The 22,153-nt window shown below is 31.3% G+C and overlaps 2 protein-coding genes across 2 annotated transcripts; one reads left to right on the top strand and one right to left on the bottom strand.

Annotated features, from left to right (window-relative positions):
* Window positions 1-2,185: 2,185 nt before the first annotated feature.
* LOC112518734 (protein CUP-SHAPED COTYLEDON 3-like) lies at window positions 2,186-5,372 on the top strand. The gene is made up of 3 exons (XM_025126534.1): window positions 2,186-2,354; window positions 3,999-4,264; window positions 4,878-5,372. Exons 1-3 carry the CDS (start codon window positions 2,186-2,188, stop codon window positions 5,370-5,372), a joined length of 930 nt encoding a protein of 309 aa, XP_024982302.1.
* Window positions 5,373-17,707: 12,335 nt separating this feature from the next.
* Window positions 17,708-18,301, bottom strand: LOC112517835 (protein LIGHT-DEPENDENT SHORT HYPOCOTYLS 4-like). The gene has a single exon (XM_025125205.1). It carries the CDS (start codon window positions 18,299-18,301, stop codon window positions 17,708-17,710), a length of 594 nt encoding a protein of 197 aa, XP_024980973.1.
* Window positions 18,302-22,153: the final 3,852 nt, after the last annotated feature.

Below are 22,153 nucleotides of genomic sequence, written 5' to 3'. Positions count from 1 at the left end.
CGTCCAAAACTAAACTTATATCAACCAAAAAACGTATGTAAATCTATAAGAAAAGAGAAAAATTAAAGACGGGATTCTATAATTGCTCACGAGTCTTAAAACTAATAAGACAAAAACATATCAGAGCTTACAAACAGTCGTTGTAATTACCAATTCAATCATCTTTTTCGATCATACGTCGATAAATTAAGTTCTTTTTACACTCCTTTTCTTTTACATTTAAAAAAAAATCCATTTTCTTAATTCAAATATAGATTATATCCTTTGATCATATACATAATATAATTAATTAATAAAGATAAAATGATCAATTTCTTATTATAAACTTGAGTGACAATTTGCATGGATAAAATTAGAAGGTATAATAGGCACTTTTTAGGGCACAGGGATGGCCTTTCAAGACCCAACAAGAAAACAAAAACAAGAACAAATGGACAGTAAAAGACTTTAGGCACTTACTGGATTATGCCATAATATATATATATATATATATATATAACAAGAAAGTAGCATTAAAAGTAGCCATTTTTTTGTCTATTGTGTTTGGTTTTTATGAAGCTCAAAAGCTACAGGATCATGAGAAATGGCAAATAATTGAAAGATCCAATGATACAAATTAATTTCACAAAGATAGTAAAAAAGTTGGAATTTGGAGGTTTTCTCACACCAACTCATTATACATTTAATTGTTTTTGGATCTTGCTCATGATTTTAAAATCTTGCATTACTATCTCTACATTCTAAACAATTAATTATTTCTTTTTGGTATTAAAATATTATTCACAAACCATATAATATTTAACATATAATTTTTAAGCATGTAGATAATTGGTTTTTAATTTGCTGCAATGGTTTTTTATTGATAATATGACGATAACGTATTAAAAGTAATTATCGGACTCGATTCTTGGATTAGATTAAATGAGTTTTTATATGAAGGTTTGCATATCATGAATAATAATGGGTTAAGTTTTAAAAGCTTGTAATTTTTCTATAACATAACTTAATTGAGTTTTCTTACCTAAATGGAAGAAAAATCCAGATTAAACGGTCTACCACGGCACAAATATGCTCCAGACACATATCTTAACCCTCCTCCCTCTTACTAAGACTACAGAATTTTTTGTGAATTATGGCAAATACCGGGTATATAAGCAGTGATTTCAAAACAGAGGTTAATTATACTTTGGCAACTTTACGTATAGCAGAGTTTATAAACTCTCCTGGCGAATAGGTAATACCCGAGATGGCTCTTTATGATACTATGCAATTTGTGCAACCATACGTACATAAAATATGCATATGGGATCAGCCGCTTCAATGAGATCTTTTATCCTGGTCGGAGGAGACGGGATTGTTAGAGTCGATGTTTTTTTTTTAAGCATTTTTGTTATGCTACTAATACTTGTACTTGCTCTGTTATTCTATCTCATCCTGGCTGAGAAAGAGTTACGGACGTGTAAAACAATAAAAGACGCCGATGGAGAATGGACATAGTATGTGTAACTAAACCCTAGATCTTAATTTGAAACTAACCAATTGGTTAGTTTCAAATTAAGATTTCTGTCTACAAATTAAAAGTTAATTAATTAATTTTTTAAAAAGCTTTAATTAATATGTCGACAATCCAATTAATTAGCTATCCTCTTTATTTCTCTTTCTCTCTCTCTCTCTACATATATATATATATATATATATATATAATTATTAGTTAAAGTTAGAAAACAGTAACGCACACCATAGAGATAGAGGGACAGATATTGATTTATTTTTTCTTTTTATTGAAAACAGATACTGATTTCTTGTGAGTTTGGTTTTTCTTGAAAGTTCCCCCTCAGAAACAATAACTAACTATACAAGCATAATCATAAACTGTTAGAATAATGATTCATAATTAAGGAATTCTTGGTGGCAAAGGTACCTTTCAGTCTCCATCCCCTCTCTCCCCTTATATACAACACCACCTTTCTTCTTCCTTATTATTATAAATTCTCCATCCATATACTCCCGGATTAGAAACAACTGCTACAAGTTTTTCGGATAATACCTTGCCACCATTAGCATCATCACCAATCTCTACACCTTTCTTGCTTGCTGAATACAATTTATAGAGCCTCTCTCTTTCTCTCTCTATATATATATATATATGCTTTAATCTGCAGCCTCTTTAGTTTAAAATCAAGAGATGGGTTTAAGAGATATTGGAGCCACACTGCCACCAGGGTTTAGGTTTTACCCAAGTGATGAAGAGTTGGTTTGCCACTATCTTTACAAGAAGATAGCTAATGAAGATGTTCTCAAGGGAACTTTAGTCGAGATTGATCTTCATACTTGTGAGCCATGGCAGCTTCCTGGTGAGTTTATTTTGTATTTACTTACATTCTTGTACTATATCAAGTGATTTCTGGTTCTTTGATCGATGATCTTGGAGTTGGGGAGAGATAGAAATGCATGTTTCGTTTGGTTTTAAGCAGACAGTGAACATGTTAAGAAAGCTGCTTGATGGGTTGAGCTAGTAGACAGCCAACCAGTCATATGTACACATGGTTGGCAGATCATGCTCATCTTGCTGGCAGCTTGTTTGAGAAGTTTACGAAGAAAAGTAGAAACACCCAAAAATCGAAACTTCTAATCCAGTTTAGATTATGAGCACATTAGTATAAAGATGCCATTGATCAAGGTTCTGAAACACTTAACTAGCACTAGATACGGTGTGGGTGTGGGTGTGGGTGTGTGTGTGTGAAACATATTTATATTAACATTATTTGACCCTGCGTCAAGTTTACAGAAAGAGAGAGAGAGAGAGAGAGAGTAATGGAAGGTTAGGTTTTTTCCCAGTAGAATCTCTTTAGCTTCTCTCACCCTCGAAACCGCAATAATAACGGAGAAGGAAATGATATATAATAGGATGTGTATATATATATATATATATACAAACACACACAGACAGACATGTATCTATATATTACATATATCATGTCTGTGTCTACATACAAACAGATTCAGGATTTAGAATATGATACAATGTATGTAGTTGGATAAAATATTTTATATATAGGTATTACATGATTTATTAGATTAAGGGGTAATTTTGAAGTGCTAATTTGGGATAGCTTCAATTATTAATTAGTGTTTAAGATCCAGATTAATCAGAATTATTAAAGAACACAAACTTTCTTGACAAACTTCAAAAGCACCTTCTAGAAAAGGAATCAAGAAATCTTTTCTACTCCTAAAGCAACCCTTCTCTCTCTCTCTCTCTCTCAGTATTATGTATATGTATGAATATTATATATCTTTAAATGGATAAGACAACAACTATTGATACAGTAATGTATGCAACTAGCATCTTAATCAATCAAGTTGATTATATATTCCATTTTTATCAAATCCTATCCTCAAATTTACTGTTAGAAAGACGATGTTATTGTGTCTCTAGGAGGATGGATTAAACAGCAATCTTTGGATAAGATGGCCTTTTGTTATTCAGCCATTTTCTTACTTTCTTCAATGGGTTCCTTATGAAAAGAGCAACTATTATCGTCACTTGGATAAAGACAATCTTGCGGTGCTTTTTTCTGTGTTATTTTGACTTAATTACCCCAGGTTGAGGTGTTGGCTAAATCAAGACGATATATACAAACAGTATAAGCATCCATCTGTACGAATTATATAATTTAAGCATATATATATACATGTGATGCATGTAAGTTGGTGGATGGAAACACATTTCTCTGTCAAATGCACATCAATGGTAGTGCTAATAAGGACATATTCTGAAATTGACATTCTACCAACACCTACATCATGTGTTTTAGCCTTTCATGATCCGTATTCTCTCCGTGAAACACCTGCATTAATTCTCCATGTCTCTCAAATTTTGTCTAAGCTTTTATGTCATTTCAAAGAGCATTTAATGTCATGTTGGTTTAAGTTTTTAATGGTTTATGGTACATGATTATTTGTTTATTAACTTTTTGTTTTTATGTTCGCTACAGAGACAGCGAAACTCAATTCAAGTGAGTGGTATTTCTTCAGCTTTCGCGATCGCAAGTATGCAACAGGATACCGTACTAACCGAGCCACAACATCCGGATATTGGAAGGCTACCGGAAAAGATAGGACCGTTGTGGATCCGAGAAGTGGTGTTATCATAGGGATGAGGAAGACGTTAGTGTTCTACAAGAATCGAGCGCCAAATGGGGTTAAAACTGGTTGGATAATGCACGAATTTCGCCTCGAGAACCCTCATATTCCTCCCAAGGTATTTAAGAATTAATTCAATCCTCAAAAACCCACAATCTTTTTCATTGAACTTTCTTCCCAAATAGGGTTAACTTTCATTGGATCCTAGACATACTTCAAGTGTTTTTCCTTTCAAAAAGCCCCAAAATAAGCCCACTTCACTTTTTAGCCACTTTTTCAATTGAATTTTCATTTAAGCTAAAGTTTACGTAGAATTTAAATCCTTACGCAAAAGATTGGGAAAAAATCCGCTTAAAGATTCAAAATTCTACCTAGTTCTTTTTCCTTTATTTTGTTTCCAGAAATCAAATTTGTGCGTAAATGTAAGATCCCACATCGGTTGGGAGAGAAACTAATTAAGGTTGTCTCATAGGGACCGGATACCTTCTCTACCAGACGCATTTTAAAACCGTGAGTCTAAGTGTGTGGACAAAACAGACAATATCTGATACAATTGACATGAGATGAGATATTACAGTAAACTTAGGCTATTTTGGAAAGAAGCTTTGATAAGTGGCTAAAAACTGGATTTGGTTGATGATCAGATTGCATATTTAGTTCGATTTCCCCCTAACATATACATCAACTTTATTAACATTCTCTTTTATTTGGTTGAATTATTGAACGAACAGGAAGACTGGGTTTTATGTAGAGTATTTTACAAAGCAAAGGGGGACAATAGCAACGAACATAGCCCACAACACATGTATCACAACACTGCAAGTCATGATGGTGTCACCTCACCAAATCTTGGTACATCTCCGACCACCATCTCCACCGGTTGCCAACCACCACCTTGTATCCACCACCACCACCACCCCCCCTTCACCACCACAAACTCCTCCACCACCCTCTCGAATCAAACACCAACACCACCCATCCACCACCAAAATTATTTCGGCATATCGCCACAACAATACAACCATCAAAATCTTCTCCAACTATCTCAAGACGCCACCTTGAAGGAATCGACGGACCAAATGTTTATGAGCTCGAATAATAAATGCGACGATCAATATGGTTTCTTTTACGATATGGTTTTCGAAGACTATGTCCCTTCCCATAATCTACAAGACATGGAATTGGACGATGATGATAATGACAATGGTATAGTGTTCTACGAGTAGTAATCAACTCTGCAAATATTTGAAGTGTTTTAGGTATAGAAAAAAAAAATTAAGAGAATTAGCACATTTAATTTCTTCATTTGATTATTCGAGTGTTCTTGTGTTTGATTTCAATTTGAATCAAGTGATTAATTTGTTGTATATTAAGAGATTGAAAAAAAAATTATATATATATATATATATATATGTACATATATACATCGGTTTTATTTGAGTCTGTAATTTGCAATATGTATTATTTTAAACCGTCTTATTTCCATTACGTGTTGTATGTGCAATAAGTCATATGTGTAGGCAACAAACGCTTTGCCCACGCGTCATTTGTTCCTTTTTTTCTTATTAAACTATAATGATTACGTTTTATCATTGGTTTTAATATCTGAAAGAAGAAAAATACAAAAAACTCGATCGAATACAACTCCTCCGATCTGTATGTTGTATGAGAATCACCGAACTCGTTTTTCCTATATATCTGTTGTTTTCTTCAATTCCGTCTCCTCAATTAAGTAAAGAAAGCAACTTCGTGTAAGCAACGCATGATCGATATTCATATATGATGTGATTAAGATTTAGACATATTATTATCATTCTTGTACTATAGTTTTCAACACCTTTATAGTCATTGTTATACTACCAATGTTTTATAAGAAAATAAATATATACTTTTGTTTATTAACCTGGATATCCAACCCACTGTGTGAGCCGACGGATCCCAGGACGACCACCAGCGATTTGAACGTCCGTGGTCATATGGGATTTTTATTTCTCCTTTGGATTCGAACATGAGACCTGTATGTATGTATGTATGTATGTATGTATGTATGTATGTATGTATGTATGTATGTATGTATGTATGTATGTATGTATGTATGTATGTATGTATATGTATGTATGAGAGATACATGTTAATTATTGATTACGAGTTGTTCTGGATTATCGGTTTTATATATTTTTTTATTTTAGTTTTTTTTTCAATTTAACTATCAATTCTTTTTTTATGTGTTCCATTTGGCTTTACTTTGTTGTTTTGCGTAAGGTTTTTCTATTTGTTTATACGAGTTACAGTTTATTTTGTTTCCCTAAATATCTTTTTATGTACATCTTATTCTAAATGATTTTAATAAATTAAATGGTGGTGTCTGATTGTTTGAGCTTGGACTCCAAATGTTAAGAATGTCTGGAAATTTCATGTTCAAATCCAAGGAGAAATAAAAATTCATTTATGGGACGGAGGTTCAAATGTGGTGACTCCTGGCTACCTACAAATGAGGTGATCATCCTGGGATTAGTCAATTCGTATAACGGGTTGGATATCCAGATTAATCAAAAAAATTACATTCACAGTGTTTTTCTGTAAAGTTTCAAGTATAAAAAAATAGTTTCACAAAAACAGGTTAGTCTCATATGAACCCAACCCATACATTATATATAATAAAATTACCAAACATTTGTAGTTTGGTATGTCAAAGAGTATTTTGCTTAACATTATAGTGTCTTAAAATGGTAAGTTTATGCAATTAAGTTACATTACAGTATACCTTTTATTATACATGAATATATATGGTAGAGGATAAGAACTAGGTGTATGTAAGTAGAGAGATATGAATAGCAACCCTATTACAACAAAATTGGGTTTATAGAACGCCCCCAATCTCTAAGCATCCCAATAGGCTGTTTTATATGACTTAATTTATATGACCAAAATATAAAGCGTCATATCTAAAGGCGTTGTAATAAGTTTATATAATGTTTTTGAACGTGTTAACAAGTTTTTTAGAACATTTTTTTGTACAAAGCGTCACATTAGCAACTTTATAGGACACTTATGAGAAAGTGTCCTATAAACTCAATTTTGTGTAGGACACTTGTTTTTATAGGATAATTTTTCAAATAGTGTCATATAAAGTTGCTAATGGGACGCTTTATATTAAAAGTGTCCTAAAAACTTATTATGACGTCATATAAACTTATTAAAATGTCTTTAGATATAACACTTTATTTTTCAGTCCTATAATGAAGTCTATTTGGACGTTTAGAAATTGGAAGCGTTTTCTAAACCCGATTTTGTTGTAGTGCCCCCAAAAATATTCTAGAAAACATTTAAAACCATCCAAAACTATTAACCATTCAAACATTCATTTTTAAGGGATGTTTAATTAGAGGTATTAAACAGTCATTAATGAGATTAAATATAAAAAGAAATTGTTTTGTTTTATATAATATAATGGGTTTATTTCCACAGAAACCTAAACTTTCATTCTGGGTTATGTCATTTTTCAATCGTCATTCATCTGCATGAACTAAACAACCGCTTATAATTTCTCTGGTAAATAATGTGTATTTAACGAATATCAGTATTATTTTATTTGATTAAAATAACATATTACTTGCAAACATCAATGCATAAAAAGTAAATTTAAGAACATTGGGGAAGATAAAAATAAATTTTATTTAGAAATTTTTCTTACTAATTATCATTTACTTTATTGAAAATTTTCAATAAAATGATGTGTCTCAACATCATTCAAGCAATCAATAGTTATTGATTTTGATCGATTACAGTTTTTTTTTTCTCTTTCCACATTATTGAATTGTGCTTTAAAATATTCATTTTGTTATATTTTAATATATTTTTTCATATTATTAAATGTTTTTATTTTTTTAATAAACTAGTAAAACTCTACATGGTCAATAATATACTCGCCAGGCCCAGGCCCAGGCCCAGGCCCAGGCCCAAGCCCAAACTTCATAGAGGAAGACATAGTTGAGCCTTACCATGTGGTCTTCTCAAGGGAAAGTCCACCATTTTCCCTTATTTTAAATCAAAATGTAACTATATATAACTAAGGGTGTGCATTATAGGCATGGGAATTGACCCCGACTCGTCGGAGAACCCGGTCCACGACTCCACGGTCCACCCACCCCGATCGGGGACAGGGATTCCCCGTTAAACCGGGTCTCGGGAACGGGGACGGGGATCCCCGTTTGGCTCAAATCAAGGATGGGGACGGGGACGGGTATCACAGTCCCCGCCCCGCCCGCCACATACCCGTATATATATATATATATATATATATATATATTAATTAATAGATTATATTATATATTATTTATTTTTATTAAATCGGTAAATGGTAATTTTTATCTCAATATATTTAGGATATTACTATATGTGGTTTTGGATATTACTCAATATGTTTTGGTACATGTGACGTTAATTTTTTTAGATTAATTTTTTTTTTCATTGTTAATTATTATATAATGATGTATATTTTTTGTATTAAATTAAATTCCTTTTGATTATAGGTTTATTGAAAAATTGTGATATTTAAACATGTATAGCGTCTCATACATTTGATTTAAAAAAAATTACACAAACATGAAAAAAAAAATCCTTGTTTCCCCGTTAGAGATCCCCGTTTCTCATTGGGGACGGGGATGGGGATGTGATCAAATTCCCTGGTGGGGATGGGGATAGGGACGGGGACATGGACAAAGATCAAGGACGAGGATTGGGGTCCCTACCCCATTACCATCCCTAGTGCGCAACTGTGCATGGACACGGCGGGCGGGTTCGGTTGAGGAAGCCAAAAATCCGATCGGATTTTGAATATGAAAATTGCCTCAAATTTTGGGTTTTGGGTTTCAAGTTGGGCTCGGTCATTTTAATGATGAATTCAATCGAATGAGATGATTGATGAAGTTAATAGTAGGTTTAGTATTTAGAAAAGAATACGGCCGACTTGAATCTAGGTTTTTCGATTGATAATTATATCTATATAGTATCTAAATATTATACATATATTTATATATACACATTTTAGGTTTTCAGACGGTTCGGGTGGCCAAAATGAAACCCAACTCAAACCCAGATACCCCCCAAAAGTCAAGTTCCGAATTTTCAGATTTTGGGACATTCGGGTCTTGCACCAACTGCTCATTTTCAGTTCGGGTTTTCAAACTACTTATGCTTTGCGCAACCCTATATATGACGGTTTAAGACTATCTTTAACGAACACAGTAGATATTATACTAAAGTTGGTGTAATGCATAGTAACATATGAAATTTCATGTAACATTATAAATTTACGCTAATTGAAGAAGATAAAAATGATTATTACCAAGTTTACATCAATTTTATGGATATGGACCATATGGTGTTACCCAATGCCCCAAATGAACCAAAAATGAACAAATGTAACTGTACTTTTTGTTCAACAGTTCAAGAACATTCTTTTTAATATTCAGATCATTTACAACCTTATGTATTATCTATACGTTACAACGTCTTCGTCAAGTCTGTCTAGAATTTTTCTCCTTGTGATCGACAATGTCGGATTTACCAAAGATGTTACAGACGACCCCTTTTTCGAGGACTCATCGGACGCGATAAGATTTGCCCCATTATCACGATGATACAAGGATCGAGTATGATACCATTTATAATACCTTCAAAGCCCAAAACTACAGGTTAACCCAATAATATCGAATCTAACTTAAAACCATTATGAAAATTACTGATAAACCACAAATTTAAACCTATAACAAACTCACAAACCCCATTTTCTATAAATATATTTGTGAATAAAATAAAAAATGATGATTGATTTGACGCATGGAAGATGAGCAATGGCTTTATTTTTAGGTGCGACAAAACCACCTTGTACGGGAACCCCATGGATCCTCCTTTTACAAAAAATTTCATCTAACCCCCCTCTATTTATGTCAATTCTCAAATTCAGTCCTTATCATATATCATTGTTAAAACATACCTCCTTCATTTATCTTTTAGGTACACTGTCTAATAAGATGGGTATGGATCCTCGAATCAGGAAAGCAAGCTAAAGGTCGTGTGTCTAACCAGGGGCCTAGTGGGATCCCGTGCACCCGCTCAATTTATTTGTGTAAGTAGAATTTTGTTTTATGGTATGAAAGGTTCATCCGTTAAACTTTGAAGAGTACGCTGGTGGTATTAGAAAATACAAATAATATCAACCAAAATATCGAAAAAGTCCCTTGAAATCAACGGAAAATTTGAAAAGGTCTCAAAATCAACAAAGAATTAAAAAAAATCCCCTTGAAACGATGGAATTCAGTTAAAACACATTGGATTATTATGCAGGCTTTTGATTTACCTTAAATGTGCAGCCGCTCGGCAAAAGTCATGGGTCCACCAATGCGTCTTAATGATCATATTTATTCTTGGAGGATAATTATAAAAATATGTTAAAGTTTAGAATAATTATATATGTTACAGATAATTACTAATCCTTATTTTAAATTATACTTTGTCTATAATTTAGACCATATAAATAAGGTAATATACTAAATCAATTATAGCTGATTGAATCATTTAAATTTAGCCTTCAGATAAAAATACAAAAAATAAACATTTTCTTTTCTGTAATATACATATTTAGATCTAGGGTTTCGGGCTAGCACCCGGTGCTCTATTAGAGACCTCGTTAAATTTGAAAGGTGCAATTCTAAACACCATATGATGTGCTGAAATTTAATTAAATGCATCATTGGATCCAAATTGATTTTTATCTAAACAATTTTCTAATTTAAGTTTATAAACAAAAAAATTAAAATCTGTTGTGTTCAGCTGTTACAAAAACTTTTATATTTTTAATTGAATAAATTACAATTTTTACCTTTAATAATACATGAGATGATGATCCTCATCGCGTAATTAAGAGTAAAATTGCTAATTAGACACCTATTTTTGAAAATTGATACTTATTCTCAAAGTTCTAAAAAGGATCGTCACAAAAGCCCCCGTGGCATAAGGTTTGTGTCTAATTCCACGTTGAACATATGACACGTCATGACATAATGTGCAGTTTAATTTTTGTAATCGACATTTGATGTTCTTTTTACTAACTTTTTTTATCTCATAATTAAAGGTAGAACCGTAGAGATTTGTTGCCATAAGTCGATATTTGAAAAACGTGGTATCGCTGTAACTTAACTCCTAAGACTTGAGGTTTGTCTTTTTCACCACAACGGGGCTCAAAACGATTGGAAACCTTGATCATTCGGAAAAAGTTAAAATAGAAATATGAATACTTATTTTAGATCAATAACTATAAAATATTTATAAATGAAATGGGGAAAATTTTAAATTAGGGGTGATGCAAGCACAACTTTCAATGATGAAGGGTCTGTTAGTAATTATTCATGAAATAAAGGGGTATAAATTAAAACACAAAAATCGGGCATGATCCATGGGTTTTCGGGTTAACCCGTAACAGACGATGCACGTGGACAATCCGGGCCCGGGCCAGTGGTAAGAATGTACGAACACTTTGATAGTTTGATTGGACCTAGAGAGGCGAACCGGGTCCCACCGGTTCACATGAATTCCGGAAAATCGTCCGGTTTTTGATTGACCATATTTAGTGGGATTCTCGTACACGCAATCCTCCTTTACGGTGACGGAATCATGAAAATGGTTTCAATTTTTTTGCTCTTCTAAATAAATAAAAAAAATCCTAAACCAAATGGGTGTTTGAGATTGCTTATAAAAATAATTTATTGACTTATTCTGGTGTGACACCGGTAATAAACACTTTTGAGTGTTTGGATAAACAATTTATATCGGTGTCAAACCGAAAATAATAAGTTTTTGAATAAGTTAAATCATTCTAACTTATATAAATTTGTATACATACATATATATATATATATATATATATACATATATATATATATATATTAACCTGGATATCTAACTCGTTTTACGAGCCGACTAATTACAGAGCAACCACCTGCTTTGCAGGTAGCCCGGAGTCACCGCATTTGAACATCCGTGGCCACAAGGGGATTTTTGTTCCTCCTTGGATTTGAACCTGAGACCTCTTGACACAAAAAAAAAAAAAAAAGTTGAACCTCGTTTTAATTAATCGTGAGTCCATGATGTGTGTGAATTCTTGAAACCGTGAGTGATGTGATTAATTAGTTAATCTATAAAAGTGTAAATTCTAAAGTTAACAGTGTAAAAACATAAAAGTTGAAAAAATAAAAAATCTAAATATATATTAAAAGCCAGACATTGTAAAAAACGCACGACGTGAGGCTATGGCATAGTTGAAGGCGTCATGTCATGAGTCACGCCATATGTCATGAGTCACGCCATATAAAAACAATATAGATATTATCATAATATAGCGAATATGCATCTTAAGTCATGGCACATCTCAAATTTCTTGCATACTTTTTGCGAAAAAAAAATTCAGCCAAATAACGTAAAATCCATGATCTTAATCAATCTTGTGTCATCTTAAACATGAAATTTTAGAGTTTTTGGCACGACTTTAAATTTGGATATTTTTCCGAACTTGCAAAACATAACATCATATGAATTCAGATCAATAATCGGTGTTGCCATTTGCCATTCACTGTGTGGATCATGCCAATTATCCTTAACTGAAACATTAATTGCTTCGGTTTGAATATATGTGATAATAAACTCGATAAATTTGACTAAGGAAATGAATAGCACGTTTTATAAACGTCCTAATAGACCACTTAATAAGACTTAATTTATATGGTTGAAACGTCCTAAATAGACCGCTTAATAAGACGTAATTTACATATAACATTTTTAGACGTTATAACTATTTTTTTTTTACGATATTATATAAAAAACGCCGTATCAGCTATTTTATAGGACACTACTTGATAACTAAAATGTCATGTAAAAAGATGAGTAATTTATAAGACACATCTCAAAAGTATCTTATAAAATAGCTAATGCAACGCTTTCTATTGAAAATGTGATAAAAAAAACTCGTTAAGATGTTCAAAAGCATCATATAACCTTATTACAACGTATTTATTTAAGACGTTTTATTTTCTAGTCCTATAAATTAAGTCTTATAAAACAGTCTATCATAATACTTAAAAATTGTTAACGTTCTATAAACCCAATTTTGTTATAGTACAATAAGTTGTACACGTAATTAACCCCCCTTATAACGACCGTCGACCAATACGATAAGATTAAGAGAGCAACAAGGGTGACGAATGAAACACCAGTACCAATGAATTTAAATCGTTATAAAAGGGATGAACAATGAAACCATTAAGTCAAATTCGAATTTATTGATAATTGAGAACTTTAATTAACATATGTTATTATAGAAAAATTGCGTTTGTAGAATTTTTAGGGACGGTTTACCAACTGTTTATCCAAATAAGTGTTTAGCAAGTCATGTTATCTTACGGAATAAATATGGAAAGAACCAAAAATCTTACCTGGTAAAAGCGAAGGCAAAAACAAAAGTCTTACCCGGTAAGTGAGGACAACGGTTCTTACCATGGTTAGCGCTTACCGTGTAAAGTGTTGCATATGATAACATTATTCCTGGACTAAAATCTTATCCGGTAATTAAGTGATTGAGTTGAATTTTAACGTTTAGCGCTTACCTGGATAAACATTTGGTAAACAGCCCCTTAAAATGTCTAAGAGGCCGTATACCAAACGCTTACTCAGGTTAGTGAACACCAAGTCACATAACCTTATCGAATGAACATGGTAAGGATCAAGAATCTTTTCCGGTAAGAATGAGACATGGACCAAAAGTCTTACCCGGTAAGTGAGGGCGACGACTCTTACCACGGTAAGCGTTTACCAATTAAATTGTTACATACGATATCGTTTTGGTGGACTAAAATCTTACCCGGTTAAAATGATAGTGTTTGAATTTTACCGGTAAGTACTTACCGGGGAAATGTTTGAGTAAACGGCCCCTTAGTGTTTTACAAACTTAAATTTATAAAATCAAATAATAGAACTCTTATCTAAAAGTGTTTACAATAAGTTTATATATAGAACGTTTTTAGGATGTTTTTATTATAAGTGTTTACAACAATAAGTTTATAAACTTGCATTTTTATAGCACGTTTGTGTTTATGGTGTACTATAAAATAACTAATATGATACTTTATTTTAGAAATGTTGTAATAGATTTGTTAATTAAAACACTCAAAACGTCCTATAAATTTGTTATAATACTTTTAGATATAACGTTTTATTGTTTGATCATGTAAATTTAAGTTTTTTAAACATTTTATTAGAACAATTAGACGTTTTAGACATCCGAGTTATTAAGTCAATTTTGTTTTCGTATATATATGTATGTGTAGATAAAACTTGAGAGTTGTTTTTTCTCCTTTAAGTTCATACATGGATAGTAACATCTCATACTTATAACCGTACTAAATATTATACGCTTTGTCCACACACCTAAACTCACGGTTTTAAAATGCGTCTTTAAAGGAGGTATCAAGCCCATTATATGACAACATTTGTTCTTCATCCCAACCAATATGGGATCTTACAATTAATGAACCCCCCTTGCGAGTCTAGCGTCCTCGCTGGCACACTAGTCTAATTCTCGACTTTAATACCATTTGTAACATCTTTAAAACTATGAGTTTAGGCGGGCATAGTTGATCCATGATTTATGTTTCATCTTTCGTTTCCTTTTCGTTTGTTTCGAGAAATATATTAAGAAATGTTGTATCAGACTCCTTGTCTTCTTGTAGTTGGATCTCCAAGTTTTTGGAAGCAGACAATATCTGATACAATTGGTCTGGGAAGTTACAGATCGTATTAGAGTAAGGAACTGAACTGGTGTGCTTGGGAGGACACTGGATTCCCAAGTGGGGTGAATTGTAAGATCACACATTGGTTGGGGAAGGGAACAAATGTTGTCTTATAAGAGGCTTAATACCTCATCTATCAAACGCGTTTTATAACCATAAGTTTAGATATGTGGACAAAACAATAAAACCTGTACGTTTAGGATCATATTATATTAATCAAAATGCTTGTCTTGTAAAATTGTTTGCCTGGTTAGAGAACATATTGTGTTTATTTTGTACGCTGATAAATGTTCTGGAGAACATAAATTGCCATTTTGATATAGGTATAACACTTGTACATTTTTATAATTTGATTAGCAAAAAGTTTTCATAAAAAAAGTGTTCTAAAAGAATGGCCGCAACAACTACTGTGGAGTGTGTGGTTCAAGACTTGTGTTCAATGTCACGTTAACCATGTAACATATAATGGCCTGATGTGCAATTTTTGTAACACAATATTTGATTTTTTTTTTACCTTTTTAGTATCTTGCTTGTTAGTTTTTAATATATAACATAATTTAATTTGTTTAAAGGTCTTTTAATTGAATAATAGTTGGAATGTGTGAGGTTCTGGTGAAAATGATAGTTAAGGTGAGAATCATAAGAAATGATTTACACTCTTAGATGCACCGGATTAATCCCCGTATCAAGTGTGATTCATGAGTAAGTTTGAAATTAAAGGTGATCAAGAGTCCAAATCCTTTCTTACGCTTCCATCATTAACTCTCATTCTCACACGATCCTTCATCTAGTTGAAATATGTGTGTGTGTGTGTGTGTGTGTATATATATATACTATATTATAAAGCATTTGACAAAAACTTTTAAAAACCATTTTTTATACATGAAGTATTATTTATTTATGAATATTACTTAAAATTCAAGATTACAAGTAATTGTGCGTAAGTACAACTTATTAGAACTTCATATTTGAATTCGTGTAACTAACTGCAGATAAACATAATCAAATAGAGAATAATCATCTCATTTTAAATATAAAAATCTAAAATATAATTAATATAATCATTGAGTTCTAACAAAATATTTAATTATTATTTTTATAAAAATTATATTATTAAACCAAAAATGAAAAAACGGATTAAATAATACACATAAAATGAGAAATTTTAAATAGTTATTTTGATACTAATATCAATATTTTTTTTCAAAATTTTATGATATATCTTCTTATTTAGAGTTTATTTAAAAATAAAAACATTATCGTTTTCTCAAGAACCACATAAAACTGTATTATAACATTAACCGACACAAAAAAAAAAACGAAACATTAAAATCAAGATGTATCTCGCTATATTGTGTGAGTACTTTTCTAGTATATATATAAAGTGGCTTGGGTTCTGATAAAAGAAGAATTAAAGTGAGTAACGTAAGAAAGATTTTCACCATTTAATGCACATTAAGATGAAATGCACCGAAATAAGATACACCAAATCAATTCACATATCAAACACGATTCATATATAAATTTAAGATAAAAATAATCAACTTCTCACTTTAATTAATTCCTTAACTCTGATACTTACGCCAATTCCTCATTTCACTTAAATATACATAAATTATTTTTATATATTAACATGGATTGTGTCTGAAGAAAACATAGAGCTCTGGTTAATTCATACAAAATTATTTTTATTCTTAATTCTTTAATTAAATATTATCATCTGGAACATTATTTAAGCTATTTTAAAACAAGAAAAATATGCTACTTTTGCCCTATAAAATATTTGACCACCAATACTTAATTTTCTAATATATTTATGATGTTTTTAATTTTATTAATGTTGCCAAAAATGGTTTTACTTAAGGATCAAAATTTTGCATCCAATGTAAAACGTCTTTTACCCAATAAATGTTTAGAAAGTAAGATTTGGTATCTCATTAAAATGATTTAATTTGGTATTTGATCTACCAATGGAAGATGGTCTTAGCAGCTCAAGTTAGGAGGCAGTCAAAGCATAAACAGTATGTATTTATTGGCAATTACAGTATCACAAGCTAGAAATGCCAAATCAAGAACATACACTAGGCCTCAACGAAATAATTGCAACACCCGTGATAACTAGTCTTGAATCCGATGATGAAATGTTGGTGATTGCATTTGAACACATACTACACATTCCATTCCAAAAAGACTCGATGATTTTGTCAAGTAAAATGGAGCATAAAAATCAAAAAGAACAAATATGAACACCTTATATATCTAGCAGTTGGATGTATATATTATATATACACACTCCGGCTATATATAATCTTGGTTGAAACACTTTAAGAACAGGTTACAAGTAATTCCAGTTTTTGTCCCATAAATACTACTACCATTGGAATAGTACATAAATTTACTACCATTCCATCTGCAAGCTGCTGCAACGACAAGTCAACTTGTTGCAGTCATCATATATCATCATGGAGATGAACAAAACAGTTGATCAACAAATAAAATTACAAATTAACAATAGGGTTCATAGTTGATTGCAAGAAATGAAATCTAAAACTACCCCAGACAATTAAGAAAACTAGAGAAAAAAGATCTAGGGCATATGTGTTTCATAATAATTCCATTCCGTGAAGAACATAAAATCAAAAAAAGCTTTAAAAGAAACCAAAGATCAGTTCCAAGATCCGATATACATACATATATATATATATGTATATATAATTCAATTAAGTATGATCACCTGGTGGAAGAGGGAAAGGTTGGAAAGATGAGATACTGGAGGGAAACTGTTGATGATGTTCTTGTGGTGGAGGTCGTTTTCGTTTCTTCTTCTCGTAGCTAATTCCTCTTGCTTTTGATTGCAGATCTCGAACTTCTCGCAGGTAAAGTCTCACAGCACGAGCACCAAAAGGGTTCATCTCCGGTTGGCCGCCGCTCTCTTCGTAAGCTGCCCGGAGACGTCCGATCAAGGCATCCAAGCTTCCCCAAGCTTGACGAAGTGGGCAAGGGCAAGGGCAAGGTGGGTTCGGATGCCCATAAAACGGGCACACCGGGGTGTGGACTTTAGTCTTTCCGAACTGGTCAAGGTACCGAAGAAACTCGAGGACGTTGGCGCCACTGCATCGGGATAACGCGAGTGGTGGCCGGTGGTTTTTCAGATACTGACAAAACGTGTTCCAGTCACGGCGTTTCTGGTTCTCGTAACGGCTGGGAGTGGTGGTGGTAGTTGCCGACGGTGAACTAGACGAAGAAGAAGCCGCGGCAAAAGTGATACCGGGGCTGCTATTATCGGAGGTTTCCAATTCCGGGTAAGGATCCATCGAAATGGGATTGATAGTAACTAGGGTTTTTCTTGAAATCTAATGGATATTTCTTGAAATCTGATGGATTTCCTGATTTGGGTAGAGAATTATTTAAAGATCTAGGACATGATGCTTCTCTATTCCTTTTTGTGGTTTCCCTTTTATCTCGCTAGGGTTTCCTTTTTAATCACAAGAATAGTGAGACACTGCCATATCTATTCAAACAAAGATAACCCAAGATCAGGCAAGAGAGATGATTAGAAACAAACCAAATTACACACACAAACACAAACACACACAGATTGATTGATGGTGCATAAATGGAAGATCTTTGTGGCTAGCTAGGTTTTGTTGGGTTGAACAGAAAGAAGAAACAGTATGGCTTGAATTTTCTACCACCATAAAGATTGAGTGATGTTGAGGTGAGGTGCCATTGATGGGATTTTGGGTGTGAAAAAGAAACAGTAGATAGCTTTTGCAAGATCAAGAAACAAAAGGTTTGGCTGCAAATGCTTAAAGATTCAGAGTGGGTTTCCTAAAATAGGGCACACAAACTTCTATATATAACTGTAGTTTGGGTAAAAATGAGTCTCCTAAAACTTTCTATTTATTACTCCTTTGTACAATTTAAGCTTCAAGTAGATCATGGCTTTGTCTTTTATATTCATGTTTAGCTTTCAAATGGGTCTACTAGGAATAGCAAAATTTATTGTTTTTCACAAGTCGTTCACGTCCGTTAATAATTGAAATCTGTTCGAATTTTTTTAATTTTAGACTCTGTCACCATCTTAAAAACATAATGGAAATTACTGTTTTTGTCGTTTTGGTTACAGTTCGTTGTTATTTACGTTCTTGATACCATAAAAACTAACCATGGTAATAAATAAAACTTGTTATAATACCATAAAAACCTATTAAATTCATATAAATAGTTTACATCTCTTTTATTTTGTAAATATAAACACACATACACATATAAAATATATGATAAAATATTATTTTTAATTTCAGGTTTTGATTTCATATATAATTTAAATACAATAAATGTGATGTGTTTGTTAGTACACTTTTATTGAAATGCTAAGTATACGACCAAAAATAATAACCATTGGCCTATAAAATATTTGATTTTTTGTAATTCCTTATTTTAAAAAAAAAGAATATTGTTCCAATGAATATGAATATATGGTTAAAAAGTTATATTGTTTATTAACGGTTTGTTTGACAGTTGATAAATGGTTTGTTACAGAATGATTAAGTGATCAGAATAATTAAGAAGCGCTTATGATATATTTCAAAATAAAATATAATTGTTTACTAAAGTCATTTTTTATATATATTTTTATATAATAATAATAATAATTAAAAAGAAATAAATTGCGTAATGTGGGTTTAAAAGTGATTGGATGGATGATGTTTTCTTCTGGTCACTCCTCTGAATGAGTTCTGCATCTTTTTCCCCAATTTTCCCTTCGTTACTTCATTTCTTGAAATGACAGTTCTTTGTTTAATGACTAAAATGTCCTTCTTCAATCTCCCCATTTTAGTTTTACAACCAAACCAATTAAACGATGCAAATTGCAATATAATGGAAAACAACGGAAAAATCTATCAAAAGACCTTTGTTGTTCTATCGGTATCGTAGTATTTGGTTTTCTAGAAAGTTACGGGTTTAAACCTCACAAAAAAACGAAGAGGATGTGTGAGTTTGTTTGTTGCATTTGTCGTATATAAATATTATGTACTTTAAAACATTCAAGAAATAAATATACACAATAATTGTTATTTGAACTTTATTATCAAAGCATATTGTTTTCATTTTTTTTAAAAAAGGAGAATAATAATTGAGAATAAAACAAAATCGACTGTCTATAAGAAGCAGTACTGACTAAAGTAAAAACAGATTACAAAACCAAAGAACCCGTCACAAGTTATCTTTATCCCATTTAAAAAGTATTCGCGATATATGAATAATCAGTAACTATATTATATTATAATAAGAAAAGAAAAATAAAAGAACGTTTTTACGATAAATATATTTCATTTTTGCTATTCATATTACTTCATTAATTAGCTTGTTAATACCGATTTAAAGGTCTCATTTTCATTTTTCTTGACATTAAGCAGACAAAACTTGTGATTATATTTTCTATTATTGAATCATACAGACAAGATTCGTATAATATAAAAGATCGAATATAAGCTAGTTGTTATTATAATCTGAATTGGGAAATGCATATAAAAGACAGGTTGATTTGAAAACTTAATTACAAAAAACATGTTGTCGTAAGGTATTTTCGAGTATGTAGGTAAATATAAACAAAGGGGTGGTTACAAATGTATTTTAAATTAAAACTGTCTATTTTTAATCAGAAAAGGATGAAATACAGCTAAAATTGGAGGGAAACAAATTACACCATAAAATCATCATTTTTATGCTTTTTAACTTAATGTTTATGTTGATAAATTTTTTACTCCGATTTTATGGTTTTCTGATTTTTCTAATTTTAGAGGTTTTCTCTAAACCGAACCTTACATGAGTATGTATGTATGTATGTATGTATGTATGTATGCCCATTTATAAGGATAATCGTTTGACAACTACAAAAGGTTACAAACTGTTAAACCACTGGATCAGATGTTATTCACATGATTTTTCAAGTGGATAACACGATATTAAACTCTTTTCATTTGTCTGTGAAACAAAAAATGCACGTAAATTTTTTTATATTATGAAACAGATCATAATCGATGGGTTTAAATAAATAAAAAAAGTCATACAAAAAAGTTGTCATTTATTCACAATAATTTAAATTCTTATTTATTCACAATAATTTAAATTCTTATTTAATTATTCCAAAATATTTAATATTATTTTAGTAGGAATATTAATCCCTTAAAACACGTTGTTCATTGGTTTAATAAAAAAATAATGCAAATTTCGAAAAATTACGGCTACTAATTTTCTACTAAAAATTATTAAACAAAAGATTTCCAATTAAAAAATTCAATAAAGACAAACTTAGATTTTCTTGATGTACTCCATGATTGAATTTGGCTTTTTTACGAGAGATTTAATATAATAATAATAATAATAATAATAATAATAATAACAACAACAACAACAACGTTTATTTTATTTTTTATTAAGGAGTCGGTTTACCAAACGTTTACCCGGATAAGCACTTATCAAATTACATTATTTTACCGAATGAATATGGTAAGGACCAAAAATCTTATCTGATATGAGTGAGATAAGGACCAATAGTTTTACCTGGTAAATGAGGGCGACGACTCTTATCACGGTAAGCGCTTACTGGGTAAGTTGATGCATATGATACTGTTTTGATGGACTAAGATCTTATCTGGTAAATACATGATAATGTTAAATTTTACTGATAAACACTTACTGGGTAAGTATTTGGTAAACGACCCCTAATTATAATAATAAATTTGTCTTCTGGACATTTTCAAAGAAATTTATTCGAAACAGAGAATCAAATTTTAAGATCTTTAAAAAAAATTAAAATTTATTTTTTAAAGATTTTTTATTTTAGAGGTTATAATATTATTAAATTATTTTATGCATATGTAATAAAATATTATATTTTTGTCATAAAAATTAATATCAAAGTTTCTTATTAGAAAAACTAGAAAAGTACTCGCGTAATATAACGAGATATATCTCGATTATAATGTTTTTTTTCTTTTTATCCCTGTCAATGTTATAATATAGTTTTTTATAGTTTTGAAAAAACGATAATGTTTTTATTTTTTTAATAAAATATAAATTTGAATATATCATAAAAAGTTGAAAAAATATATAGATATTAATATCAAATTAACTATTTAAAATTCTTGTTTTCTTAT

This window comes from Cynara cardunculus (assembly GCF_001531365.2).
Source record: "Cynara cardunculus var. scolymus isolate 2C chromosome LG 9, CcrdV1, whole genome shotgun sequence".
In the NCBI taxonomy this organism is placed as follows: domain Eukaryota; kingdom Viridiplantae; phylum Streptophyta; class Magnoliopsida; order Asterales; family Asteraceae; genus Cynara; species Cynara cardunculus.
This window is presented reverse-complemented; position numbering and strand designations above follow the sequence as displayed.